This window comes from Channa argus, chromosome 11, assembly GCF_033026475.1.
Source record: "Channa argus isolate prfri chromosome 11, Channa argus male v1.0, whole genome shotgun sequence".
NCBI classification, from domain to species: Eukaryota; Metazoa; Chordata; class Actinopteri; order Anabantiformes; family Channidae; genus Channa; species Channa argus.
In genome coordinates this window covers 15,428,359-15,441,864 of record NC_090207.1, presented here as the reverse complement: position 1 = coordinate 15,441,864, position 13,506 = coordinate 15,428,359, and the positions used below count along the sequence as shown (strand labels likewise).

Here is a 13,506-nt window from a genome sequence, read left to right as displayed (position 1 = left end):
AGATACGAGCTCTTAGCCTTAAGGTCATCTATAACAAGAGGAGTTTAATCCAGTGGGTTTTTTTCACCTTCTTGGAAGTTAAATTACACCCAATAGTCAGGTGTGGCACCTTCAGGAAAACAAAAATGGGTATGTTACCACTGTGGAAACGAAAGGTTTTAGAGATAAGTGAGTAATTTTGCTGTTAGAGGAAATAAATGAAGTTTGCAAAATGAAAATTCGCTGTTTTTGGAATCCGTTTAGTCTTACCTCAGTGCATGAATGCAGTACACAACCTTAGGCATGTTTTTGCGATCGTACACATCTGTCGTTTCAGGATAAAATATCTGAAAGTTGAAACAATAGTCACTCTTCATATATCAGTCTCTTGGCACTCTATTCTGCTGCAGCCGTACAGCAGCACACTATTTATCACAATGTTCCCTCTAGTTTGAACCCCTAGATGCTTGAGAAGAGGTCAGCTTATTAATAAAAACACAAAGAACACAAAGAAAAAGACCGAAACCATGGCATCATTTTGTAAAGAGGGCTGTGTAAAACTGTTACAAGCTGCGAGTTACAAGCTTTACAATTCACAAATGTTCATGTTGCTGTTCTGCTCCTTTTATCATCATTACAAATGCATTACATGTACAGTATGTAGTGAAGTTTGAATAATGGTGAACGCTTTAAATTTGCAACTCAAAATGTTCAACTCAGACATTTGCGATGTCTGAAGTGCATCAAACACAGTATAGGTATTACTATAGCCACTGGATAGATTTTTTTCCCCAAACATGTTTAAAATTGTTTTAGAATAGATCATAGAGTAAAGATGGCTTATATTCTGTCTAGTTGCATCTACAAATTCTTTCATCTTTCATGGTTTCTGCCCTCTAATGTGATAATATTTTAAACACACACAAAAAAAGGGTTTGTTAAACAGGAAGCAGGTGTATATCACTGATGGCTGCGCAAGCCCCTTACTTTTGGGAGGCCCACTGACTCCATTGCTCTGAGCCACTGCACTGTGTTGTCAGTATGTCTGAAGTGCAGCCCTTTGCTCTTGAAATGAAAACATGAGCACAGACAGAAATGTAGCCATTTAATAAAAAGGGAATGGAAAGAAATTGTTAGAAAAATGTGCAATTAAAATCCATGATATTGATGTTAGGGATATTAGGTATAACCCATTAGAATTTATAGGTTGTTGTAATCTAATGCATCAATAACAACAGACAGACATGTTAATAGTCCATAGTCTTTAAAGAGGCATTACACCATGTAACCCCACCCTCTTCTCCCAAAGCTAGCTCATTAGCATCTTTAATATACTTTGGATATAATGGTCAGAAATATTTCTACTATGCATTGCCCCTTTAAACACATGCAACAGTTAAAATAACCTCATGCCCGCTCCTGAACTTAGTTGCTGTCTGATAGACAAAAATAAATGGTCAAATGAAGGCTCAGAAATCTAACTAAAAAATTTTGGTCAGACACTGTTGTATTTGTGTGTTATAGCAAGGCTCAAACACTTTACCTCCTTTGCTGTGTAAATCTGTTTAAACTAAAGAGCTACAACATGTCTTCCTTTCAGCTATGATGCAAGCTAGTGAAGTAGTTTAACTAGGCTCTTACCATATGACATTGGAGGTCAGTTAAATGTGACAAAGCAGAAATTTACCTTATAACGTGATTGATCTTTGTCATAAATCTTTTTCTCAGACACCATTTTGGGGGCAAAAAAATTTGCAAGTTTGCCAAGATAGACACCATTCCTCAGTCCCTCCTCCAGTTCTGTGGTTGTAGGCAAATCCTCATCTAGGCAGGCCTCCATCCACCTGTATACACAGATAAATCATAGAAAAACTGTCAGAAGCAAATTTAAAAATGGATTGCCTGAGAGCCCCACTTATATACACTGCTTAGATTTTATAGTATTTAGCAAACATGTTCATGAATTATTGTGAAAGCTAAAAAGTGGATAACATCTTAAGCTGATGCTCAACTAGCTGCAATGAAGATAAAATAGATAAAAAAAATAAATAAAAAATTGTCCAAGTAACCAGTTTCATTTCAAGTGAAATCTTCAACACATTCCTGGCTCAAATTACTGACTTTAATAATCATGACTACTACGCAATGGTTACATTCAGAATATACACAAATGGCTGACTATTTGTTTATCTTTCCTCCTGAGATCTACAGAGTGCAGAGCAAAGTTATTAGGTTTCTGAATTACTGCATGTAGTCAGCAAGTCAATATTTGATTTTTCAACACATGGAATCCTTCCATTCCCAAGAAAAAGTAAAGGCAGTGGTAGACAAAAATGCATAACATAAAACATACCACCACTGTTCTGTATGTCATAATTAATATGTCAGATTGATAATTGTGTGAATTTTATTTTTAAGCATTTTTGAGCAAGAATTTAAAGCAAAATTTTGTGTAAACATACAGTAATACCATGACATGTTCAGCTTTGATCTCAAATCTATAAAAGACACTTTTAGAGCTGTTCATTTGATTAGTGTTAAAAGGTTACACACCACAACTACAGTACGTACAATGTTTATTTATTATTACACACACATCTACACACACACACACCAGAACCTTTGCTGCTATAATTAACATTTTTGGTGACACACAGAAAACAAAGTAAGCTGCTGCGAAGGCGAACTAGGCATTGTTACAGGCAACACCCACACTGAGCCCAGCATACTTTTGGATGGGGGCTGTGGACAGATGTTCACTTTGAGCTCTGAGACTAAACAAAGGTTAGTTTTCAGCTTCCTTGCCAAGTAAAAATGTGAGGTTAAAGAGGTAATCATTATCTAGCCTAAATTCTGGTGTTTACATGTTAAGAAAAAGGAAATTAGCAATTTGATAAAGAATCAGTATGTGTTAAATTAATGTTAATCTTCTTTTAAAGTGATGCAACTTCCATTTCAAATTTTGAGTAGTGGCTTTACGGCAGTTTCTACCAGAGTACTCCCAAACTTATTACAAAATATCCATTCCAAAGAGCTGGTTAATGATTTCTGAACTTGGTAAAAGTTTGTGTGTTACACATTATTCTTACTCCTGGAGGTGACACAGTATGTAATACTATGGTTATACCTGTCCTGATGGTTCCACAACTAAACAAACAAAAACAATAATGTGCAAGTTGTTACTAATTTTTACAACTGAATGCATCTCACGCAATCACTAAGCACATGCATATAAAAGTTTCAGTCCTAGCAGAAACTCCTGCCTTCTTTCAGTCTTACAGAAATAAAGCCTTCCCTCCCATGTCCATGCCCACAGACACCTTGTTTAGATTAATTAAGGCTGTGTGGGTGATCCAGTGTGACAAATTAAGAGTCAGCAAATTAAACAACCACAACTTATAATGCAGTGTCAACACAAACCCAGTGATGTGTGTACATTATACACCTTGAGGAAAAAAGAATCCACATAATTACACCAGCTGAAGCTGACTTAAAAAAAATTAAGACATGTAAGCTTGATTTGCCAACTCCACATCTGAATGGTGAGTTACCGGCCACCCTACCAATATAGGCATGATGCAAATTAAATTCAAAATAACTTATTGAGTCATAGGTTTCATATCTCCATAAATGTGACACTATAGCTGTAGATCATACTCAAGATTACCAAAAAAAAAAAAAAAAAAAAAAATGGCGGGAACATGAAAAAAAAAAAAGTCAGATGAACATCCGGCATGGGTAACAGAGTGAAATTTCATTTCCTGTACTTAAAACAATGTAGGGACAACACATCTCCTGAAGCAGGACAGGCTTGCACTCCTGTTTACAACACTTTAAAGCAGGTCTTCCTGGCATTGTCCAATCTTGGACTCACTGGGCTGAACAAAACATGGTTTTCTGCATTCTGAGACACAAACTGGCCCATCTTAGTAATAACATCAATAATAAACTATACTCCTTTGCCTTCAGCAAAGCTGCAGCTAAGTCATGCTGGTCATGAGTTTTGGTTTGTGACTACAGTATTCGTTTAATGACAAACAAACAAACAAACAAATAAATAAATAAATAAAAAATAGAAATGTCAACCATCAAATGTTTACTCTCTGATGAGGGTACAAAGTCTTGTTTCAGAAGCTGTTGTATATTTGTTCACCCACCCCCCCCCACCTCCCTAGCCCCTAACGATTTTTTTGGTCCTCACTAAGTTGCAAGCACAAACACACATATACACTTATAAAGATGCTTTGTTTTTTAATACTATTTGCAGGACATTTATGAGGGGCCGTTTGAAGACTTGGTTTTAGAGGTAAGGTTAGGGCTTGGGTGAGGTTAAATGTTATGGCTGAGATAAGGGTAGGGGCTTGGGAATGAATTATGTCAATAACTGCCCCCACAAGTAGAAGATTGTGGGTGTGTGTGTTGTTTGAGGGTGTGTCTATCAACAGACAACCACACCAACAAAACAAAGTTAAAAATCTACTCAAACTGAAAACAATGCAACTTGGCAATCGACTGTATATCTCTGTAAGATCTCCAGTGATTGTAAATACAGTAAATATGCAAGTTGTACCATAAGACCACATTAAATCAGCAAGTCAAAACACTTTCACATCATCTATGTCATTTCATATTAAATAAAAGTACCACTTTAACAACCAGCAATTGTAATTACTTAGTTAACGGAGAACTTAAGCTTATTTCTGTGCATACTGGTTCACAATAATAACATAACAAAAGTCATCATAATTTTTATCAGTCAAATATTTACAGTGAAAAAAAGCGCTATGGAAGGTCAGGTTGAATTGTCCTTAACGACTGCTGAAATCTGTATAAGCGACATCTTGATTTAAAAAAAACACAAAGATTTATTGTAAATATAACTCTTGAGAATGAACTCACTTTAGTCTTTAACTTTGATATTTTTAAAACTATTTTTATGTGATGTAACCAAGTTAAAGTAATGTTTTGGTTTAGAATATTTATAATAATTATAAAATGTATGTCACAATTCATTGTAATCCAACAGGTTAAAGACACTAAACCTTGGTATAACAGTAGGTATAACAAGTAATGAGATAATGTCGGTGCTCAGTGCTGACAGATGTGGACTATTGCCCTTTGGCATGGTCCAATACACCAAAAGAAAGAAGAGATGCCTTTTTGCAACAATAATTGTCATATTAATTAAAAAGATTAATTATTTACCTTGGGAAAAAAAAACACATCAATAAGGCACAGACTATATTACATGGGCCAGATGTGTTTGTTAATGGTTTGTATTTAGTATACATGGAGCTTGTTGGTGTACGTTTATCCATCTGCTTTAAAAGTGACGGATGGAACCCATTTCACATTTTTTAGCACTTATCAATTTGGACAGCTAGAGGTCTCTTGTGAAAACTTGTTGAACAGCACTGGAGAGTTAGGTGCTTCTGCTGCATTTTTATTTCTTGATATTTACTAACTATGACTACATGAAAGATTGTCAGAATGGTGGAGCATAACAAGTGAAGTAAAGCTTTTTTAGAACAGAGAAAGGGTGAGCTGGGCAGAGCAGAAAGGGCTGATTCCAAGTCTCACATTAGTGGTAGCTTAAGTTGCACACTGTAGCTTGAACCATGGATTAATTGCATTTAACTTTCCCCATGGATCTTAAGAACACTAGCTGTTACCATACTAAATAAAATAAACCACACAGATAAAAGTTCAGATACAATTATAAGGAAACATCATCCCTGTATGGACAATGTAAGCAAAAATACATCATCCTGGTGTAGTCATTTAGCTGCACAGCGTGTAATCTATACTGGAGGAGCAGCTCCAGTTAATTTGAAAGTACCCATCCTGGGAAGTACTCCAAAGGTTTTCCCCAACTTTTTCACCTAAAACAATTTAAGATTTGTGACATTTAAATCCTTGTGATTTGTGTTTATTAAACTAATTGATGAAAGATAACAGCCCAGGTCTAGTCAAAGATTAACTTCCTCACAGCAGTTTCAGTGACTGCTGACTCCTGACCCTAAGGAGCAGAACCTAATCCTGTGCTGTCAGTGGCTGACAGCTTCATTAGAGGTCAGTCTTAATCCTAATCAAGGATGACACGTTTCTCAGAATGGGTCCCACTTTACAATTGATAAGAGTGATGGTGAAATCAGCAGAGGTGAAAAAAGGACTCAAATAGAAATAAAGATACTGAAGTTAAGTAAAAGTATTTATTCATCTTCTTTACTCAAGTAAAAGTGAAAGTCTAGGCTCTGAAATGTACCAAAAGTATAATAGCATAATAATATAATCTGAAGATTATTAAGCCTTCTAACTTCAAATAACAGTAACCAAAAAAAAGAAATAACAGCATTTATCCTACAAACACAACGCGTCTTTCTATGAACAGCTCCTTGTGACTGTAAATCACTGAGACACAACTTTTCAAATAAGTTATAAGCAAACATGTAAGGAGCCTCCTGTAGCTAGCGTCAAAAGTAAAGCTACTGAAAGATTAGAGGTGGACTGTCCAGATTAACACACTAGTTAATATCAACTGTCCCTGCATGTGGATAATTGCTGGGCATAATAAGAAATAAAGTAATGAGTCCGTTATGAAAATATAAAAAAGTAGAAAGTACTGTTCCTAATTTACAGTAAAACGTAGGGAGTAAAAGTAAAAAGTTGTAAGAAAAATACAGTAAATACTTGGGAAAAGTCCTGATACCTAAAATTTCCACGCAAGTACGGTAATGAAGTATTTGTACTCAACTACCTTGCACCTCTGGTAATCAGTACCAGAAAGAGGCCAGAAAGTGAAAAATTTTGTGTGTGTGTGTGTGTGTGTGTGTGTGTGTGTGTGTGTGTGTGTGTGTGTGTGTGTGTGTGTGTGTGTGTGTGTGTTGCATAGTGGTTGTCTTGAGGTAGACTGGAGCATTACTAAAGCATCTGCTCCCTAGCTAGCCTTCCATCTAATGTCTACTGTACTGTACCAGCTCAGTAAAGAAACAGAAATGTGCCATGATCTAGGTGTGGTCTGATTATACTGAATGACTGTATGTGCACTTAGTGTAGTCTAGCTATCCTTAACCCTCTACTCAGACTCTGATTATCCTGGGGCATAACCAGGTAATGTAGGCAATTTGAACAGTGTTTATGGAGTCAAAGTGCAAGTTTAGCTTTCAAACACTAACCTATGATGTAAAAACACACACACACACACACACACACACACACACACTTGTATGAGTGTCCCTTGTAGGCCTGGCTGTTGAATCACCACTGGATTTAAGTATAAACAATCCATCCTGGGAACTTATTTCTGTGTAAATAGGTGGCGGTGTCACAAAATCAGTGTGTTAAACACAGGTAAAGAATGATCCCACTTCCTTTTTTTTCTGTTCAGATAAATGCCTTTGTGACGAAGACAGGAAGTGGTTTAGTTTGGCTTTGCTCAGGCACCTTACAACACAATCTTTGTCAGGTTTACATCGTCTTTAGAACAAAAAGCAAAAATAAAAATCAGAGTAATCAGGAACAAATATATCCGCTAAAGCTACAAAGGAAAAAATAAGTTCCAGTTGTTTTTTCCCCCCATTTGAATATTTCAGCAATCAGTTATATTCAGGGTGCAGTGGAAAGGCAGACACTCTTTCCACTCAGTCAGCACCTCCCAGCACACCTTCTCATGACTACTTACAGCTCTGCGTCATCATCTTATGTGCTTGCTGATTCTGCCTTTATGTCATTACAGCTGCACGCTACAAACATTATTTCAGTCACAGTCTGCTTGGTTCCTTTATCTACAAACTTCACTTTCTCTCCAACACAGTATTTTCACAACAACTCCCTGCTGTTTTGATACCATTTGATAACTACGCACAATCTTTAAAACTGTGCTACACAAAGGAACATTAAATAAACCCAGAACACATCCAACATAATTCCTAAAAGCTCCGAGTTGTGAGAAAGTCCGCATGTGCAACTCTTATCTTTTAGGTTTTTCCTTACATCTGTGCCTCCTGCCCTCTTGTCAGCTCTAAATGACTCCCCTGGTCTTACCGTTTTGCCTCCTCCAGGTGGCACAGGTACTCATAGGCAATGTTCTGCCGTCTCCTCTCATCCATCTCCTCTGCTGACAGCCTCTCATCATCCTGGATTGCTTTAAAAAAAAAAAAAAAAAATGTAAATTAAAAAAAAAAAAAGCAAGCAAATTAAAAACCACTTCTCCCTTTTCCAATTTTCAACATAAAACATGTTTTCTTGTGCTTTCCTGTCTTAATTATACAAGTCTACAGTTAATAATGTTTGGCCCAACAATGAAATACAAGATGTACAAACTTTACCATAAATAAAAGATAATTCATTGCTTTCAGCATTTTGCTATGATTGTAATCAATCTCCTCATCACAAAAATACTTTCTCCACAAAGAAAACTTTATTTGTGTTTGTGTGACATAAAAAAACAAACATATTTTGCTGATGCTTATTAGATGCTTTAATGGAAAACTGTACTAACATTGCAGAATGTTACAACTACTGCACAGCAGCCAAATGTTACTTTTGGTGTGGATTCTTTGTTCATCTGAATTTGGATAATATAGGTCAATTTTATTAAAGAGTGCACATAACAAGTCAAAGCAACAACACAAAACATGGCCATTTTTTTAATGTTTATTTTACTTGCCAGAAGCTATATTGCCTCTCGAAAAATTGTACTACACCCCCTGCATAACTTTATGATAAAAATTAAATGCACATGCAAAGCAGTCCCAACTGAAAAATGACTTCTGCTGAGAGTTGACATTTACCTGCATCTTAATGAGATCTTCACCCTCCAAGTCTTCTTACCTCGCTCTAATCCAATCAAATCTTTTTATTTCGGGCTGACTGAATGGACAACCTCAGACCTGGGGGCTCACAGAAATTTCTCCTACTGGACGAGCACCCTTTCTCAGGTTCGACTACAGTCTAGCAACAAGTGTTTTTCCACTGTGAAGTGTTCTTTTTATGGTCCTTTATTAGGATGGAGGAAATCAAGTAAGTTAAAATAAAGAAGAAACAAGGTGTGTATGCAAAATGCATAAATGCATACCACATATCACTTTTCTGTCTAAGGGCGACAACTCTACCACCTCTAGTGATGCCAAGTTGAACTGATAAAACGCTCACTAGGTCTCAATATAGGCTTGACATATACACTAATACTCAGATGTGAGGCATAACACAGGTCAAACACTTCCATAAACACTCGGTTGGTATTTTGTTTAGTATACCTCAGTAAAGATTCTGCAGTCTAATAAAACAGTCCTGCAATGAACAAAGATTATAATCCTCAATTGTTTGTTGATTCAAGTGAATGATCATTTTGGAGGATGTAGTGTGTAATGCTTTCAAACTGTACTGCACTTCAAAGAAAAGCTTTTCTGTTATTTAGCCTAGCCTTTTTTATAATATATTATGAGGTGGACAAAATAATGGAGATACCGTCAACAACAGCGACATGTTCCAAAATAATCCTACAGTTCACTCTGAGACAACAACAAAAAAAAAAAATTAGCATTTACTATTACTTTTAGCTCAGTGTGCCCAACGGACTGACAACTGGTTGTATAAGAACACCTCATAAGCTCTGCATCTGGTCATACAATCACAGATCAGTGGTCCCACTGTGCAGTAGACATGGATGCAAATCTGTATGAACATTAATTTCAGAGGCAAAGCAACCCCAGTGCAGCCATTACACACTACCCCTATTGAGTGACTCACTCACTTCCTGGAAGAGACGTTCTACACTCCTGCACCGAGCATTATATTTAGCTAACTCTCAGGATGGTTTTGTTGCCTGTGTGTCACAGGACCACTGGACCTGAGTTACGGCTTCTATGATTATGACTCATGCTTTTGTTTAGCTTCAGGGCTATTCTGTCGAAACTTTGGGGGTGGGGTGGGGGAGGAAATCAACGTTTCTTTTAGGACAGTCCATTTTACAGGCAAATTGATCAACTAAGGTTCGTCTGACATTTTTTAAATAAACTTCTGGGAATGACTTTGCCTGGTTCCCAGGGGTTTCCCAGGGGAATATTCTAAAGACCTATTTTAAAGCTCCTAACTCTTATCACACAGTCTTCCACATCTGACAAACATCTATCAATGGCCACAGCATCAGGTAGGGTGGGCTGTATGAAAGACCACATCAGTAAAATTCAATAGGGCAGGGCAGAGGCAAAAATACTGCACTAACAACATGATTGATTTGTGCTATTACTTAAAGTTGTACTTTGCTCACAGATGTTGATATGTGACAGCATACCTACAGTAAACCCTAACGCAGTCTTAGCTTTTTTGCCAGTTACCTCTGGTTCATTCTTAACATAGTCATGGAATCTGTTACAGATTTCTCAACAGCAGCAAATCTTCAGGTTAATGATTAACCTATGGGAAAATGCCTTATGTGTTAACAGGCTGATACTGCTATTGAATAAATAGATAAAATCAGTGTGGTGCATTGAGGGGCCCTATCAAGGAAAACTACAATCAAACTGTTCAGAGGTCAAAATGTAGGATTATGTGCAGCTCCCTCAATTCCTAGCATCTAAGGCCCTGAACTGACAAATGTCATAGCTTCTAATTTTAACAACCAGCACGTGAGTACTTCACTAAAAAAACTCTTTCCTTGACAATTTGTTAAGTCTAATTCTCATCTGATCACTTCACATTTCTACTTTCCGCGTTTCTCATACAGTGCCACACCTACAGAAGGGTTCTTGTGTTAGCGGAGCCAGGTGAAGCACCTGTTGCTCATCAGACATCCCTGTGTGGCGCTTTACATTAGCTCCTAGTTTTCCTCTGCCCCTCACCTTCCAGAGACAGCACGTATGGCCTTAATACCAGACAGAAAAGGTGTCACTTACTTCCATAGCGTGGCTTCTGTAAAGTTGTGGTTTCTTCATGGTACATCCTGCCTCGTTTCCTCCACTCGTGAACACGTCTGAACTGGAAATAACTTCAGTTTCTAAGCTAACCTTACAGCAGCCAGTCCGCAATGTGCCGCTCCTCTCAAAACACACTGATGTGAATAAAACAACTGGCGTGGGTAACTGGAAAAGACGCCGTCAGTGGGACACAGCAGTTTGCAGAAGTTTCATAAAAGCGTCACCTCTCAGTTGCAGCAGACAAGCGCCATGCTTTGTGCTTATTTGACTTGACTCCTGATCACACTGCTCCTGGTCCTGCTTATCTTGGCCCTGCTACGCTCCGAAATGACATGATTGACTGCACGAGACATACAGCTGAAGCAGGTTGCACCACCTGCTGGTCAAAAGTTGGCTCGTGCCGCGTTCACTGCCACTGGGGAACGCATAACTCCCGTCGTCCTGCTGTTTTATTTAGACTTATTTTATAATAATTAAACGTGTGTTTTCATAATATTCATACAGTCTGTTTTTATTGTCTCAATACCTATATTGCACGTGAAGCATTGTCTGCTCTTTTTTTTGTTCCCTTTTATTAACCGTTTTTCTCCACAACTTTGGCTCCAATTTCAAGTGACAGTAAAACAATATTGACACTCCGCAACATTCAGTTTGCTCTGCGCAACATGACAGTATTTCACATTATTTTTCCTACAAATGGAAGTTGAGCAGTTGGTTGAGGAAGTATTCAAATCTCTTCAGTTTGCAAATTATATTTTTGTTGTTGTTTATTCAACAGAAATTCCCTTAACTGGACATTCAGCACCCAACATCTTTTAACAATTCTGAACACCCTCTTCAGGAAACTTTGGTGCCACCCAAGTAGGATTGGTGGTCCGATCCCCATACTCTCCATTCTTCAATCCAATTGGGGATGTATTTTTATTTATTTAGCCTGGTGGTGAAAAGTATATGCTTGTAAAACATTAGACATTTTCTGTTGAATATTTTATATCCACAGCACAAATTTCTGTTGAAACATTACTGTACAGTTATTGTACTTTTCCCTAATGTTTTAAAGTATTGCTCAATTTATGGTTGAATTCATATATTACAGGAATATTTATGTTTTTTACACATTAATCCAAAAATGTCCTTGTATGAGCTAACCAGGGTTTCCTCTGTTTTTGTTTATGTTGTGTTTTGTAAGGTTAGTTAGATTAAGCATTGTAGAACCGTACTGAAGACGTCATCATTGGCGTCATATAAATGCCTTTTGACCTTTTCAGGTTGTGTAACTAGTCATAGAAACAATGTTATGCAAAGTTTGTTACAGGAGATGTAGTTTAGCTCAGCTTTTTGAAAGACCAGACACAACTATAGGAGCTACAAGGTACAACTATTAGATCAGTTATTATTATTATTATTATTATTATTATTATTATTATTATTATTATTATTATTATTATTATTATTATTATTATTATTATTATTATTGGTCAGTTTTTAGAGCTGCTAGTAAGACTATAGAGTAGTGGGGACCGCAACAAGGTAGAAGTGAAAAGTTTAGTGTGTAGCTGTGGAGGCACACGGTTTCAAATCTTGTTCAGTGGAACTGATTTGTGAACGTGTTTGTTTGTGAAGATGTTGCCCGTTGTATTAAAGAGGCACATCAGTGCAAAAAGGAAGCAAAGGGCAAGTGACGGTGTAAGTCCTGAAGACAGTGTGTCTGTAGTGTCATCAAGGAGATCCAGGCAATCCCTATTTATTTTATTTATTTCGTTTAGGGATAATCAGTGTCAGAACGATATTACTGAAATTTTGGATAAACACCAAACATTGTCAAAACATTCTCAACTTTAGTAGAGATCCTCTGGACTATAGACTCTTCATCAGAGCATTCAAACACGGGTGGAGAATAGAACGGAATGATAGTGAGCGGCTTTATTTTTTAGAGGAGTACACAAGTGGTCAACCCAGAGAGGTAGTGGAAGTAGTTTTCACATGGAACCAAGCCAAGGATACAAAAAGGCCAAGAAACGTTGAAAGGAGTGTTTTGGTAATGACTATAAGCTCTCCATAGCCTACGTGGAAGCCCAGGTCGTACTGCACCCTCACTTTGGGAACACATAAAGTGTCCTTCAAGTATCAAACCAGGGAGGGAAGATGGTAGTCAAAAGAGCTTCACCACCACTGCAGAGCAAAGAAATATGCAAAAGGATGTAAGCGTAGAGCCCAGCTCTAAGAAGAAAGGCCCTCAGAGTATCATCAAAGCTTCGCCTAAGATTTGAATGTTTTGCCATTGGTAACATACCTTTGAACACTTTAAAAATCTCCTTAATTCTTCTCACAAGGATACGATACATGTCCACAAGAGCAAAGGCTTATGCTTCAGGTGTCTGAAACCAGGACATATGAGTAAACCCTATCAGCGAAAGTAAACTGCCAGATTTTTACTTTAAAAAAAAATATTATTACTTTTTTAAAAATGTTTTTATGCCCCATATGTATATACTGTTTTGACAAATGAAGTTTTGAAATTCATGATAGTGATGTTTCGTGAAATTAACAAATCCATCGAGCAAATTCTAAGGCCCCTGTAACAGGATTGTCAATTTTTTAAAAATCATGT

At 37.2% G+C, this 13,506-nt stretch overlaps 1 protein-coding gene across 2 annotated transcripts in view; it reads right to left on the bottom strand.

Moving 5' to 3' along the window:
- The window catches only part of iqgap2 (IQ motif containing GTPase activating protein 2), a 35,696-nt gene extending 24,463 nt beyond the window's left edge, over positions 1-11,233 (bottom strand). For both annotated transcript variants that reach the window (XM_067520497.1, XM_067520498.1), the window contains exons 1-5: positions 10,875-11,233; positions 8,023-8,122; positions 1,667-1,823; positions 967-1,044; positions 250-326 (exon numbers count right to left, since the gene is read on the bottom strand). In XM_067520497.1, coding sequence (XP_067376598.1) covers positions 250-326; positions 967-1,044; positions 1,667-1,823; positions 8,023-8,122; positions 10,875-10,920 — 458 coding nt within the window. In that variant the 5' untranslated portion in view covers positions 10,921-11,233. The remainder of the gene's footprint in view (positions 1-249; positions 327-966; positions 1,045-1,666; positions 1,824-8,022; positions 8,123-10,874) is intronic.
- Between the last annotated feature and the right edge of the window lie 2,273 nt (positions 11,234-13,506).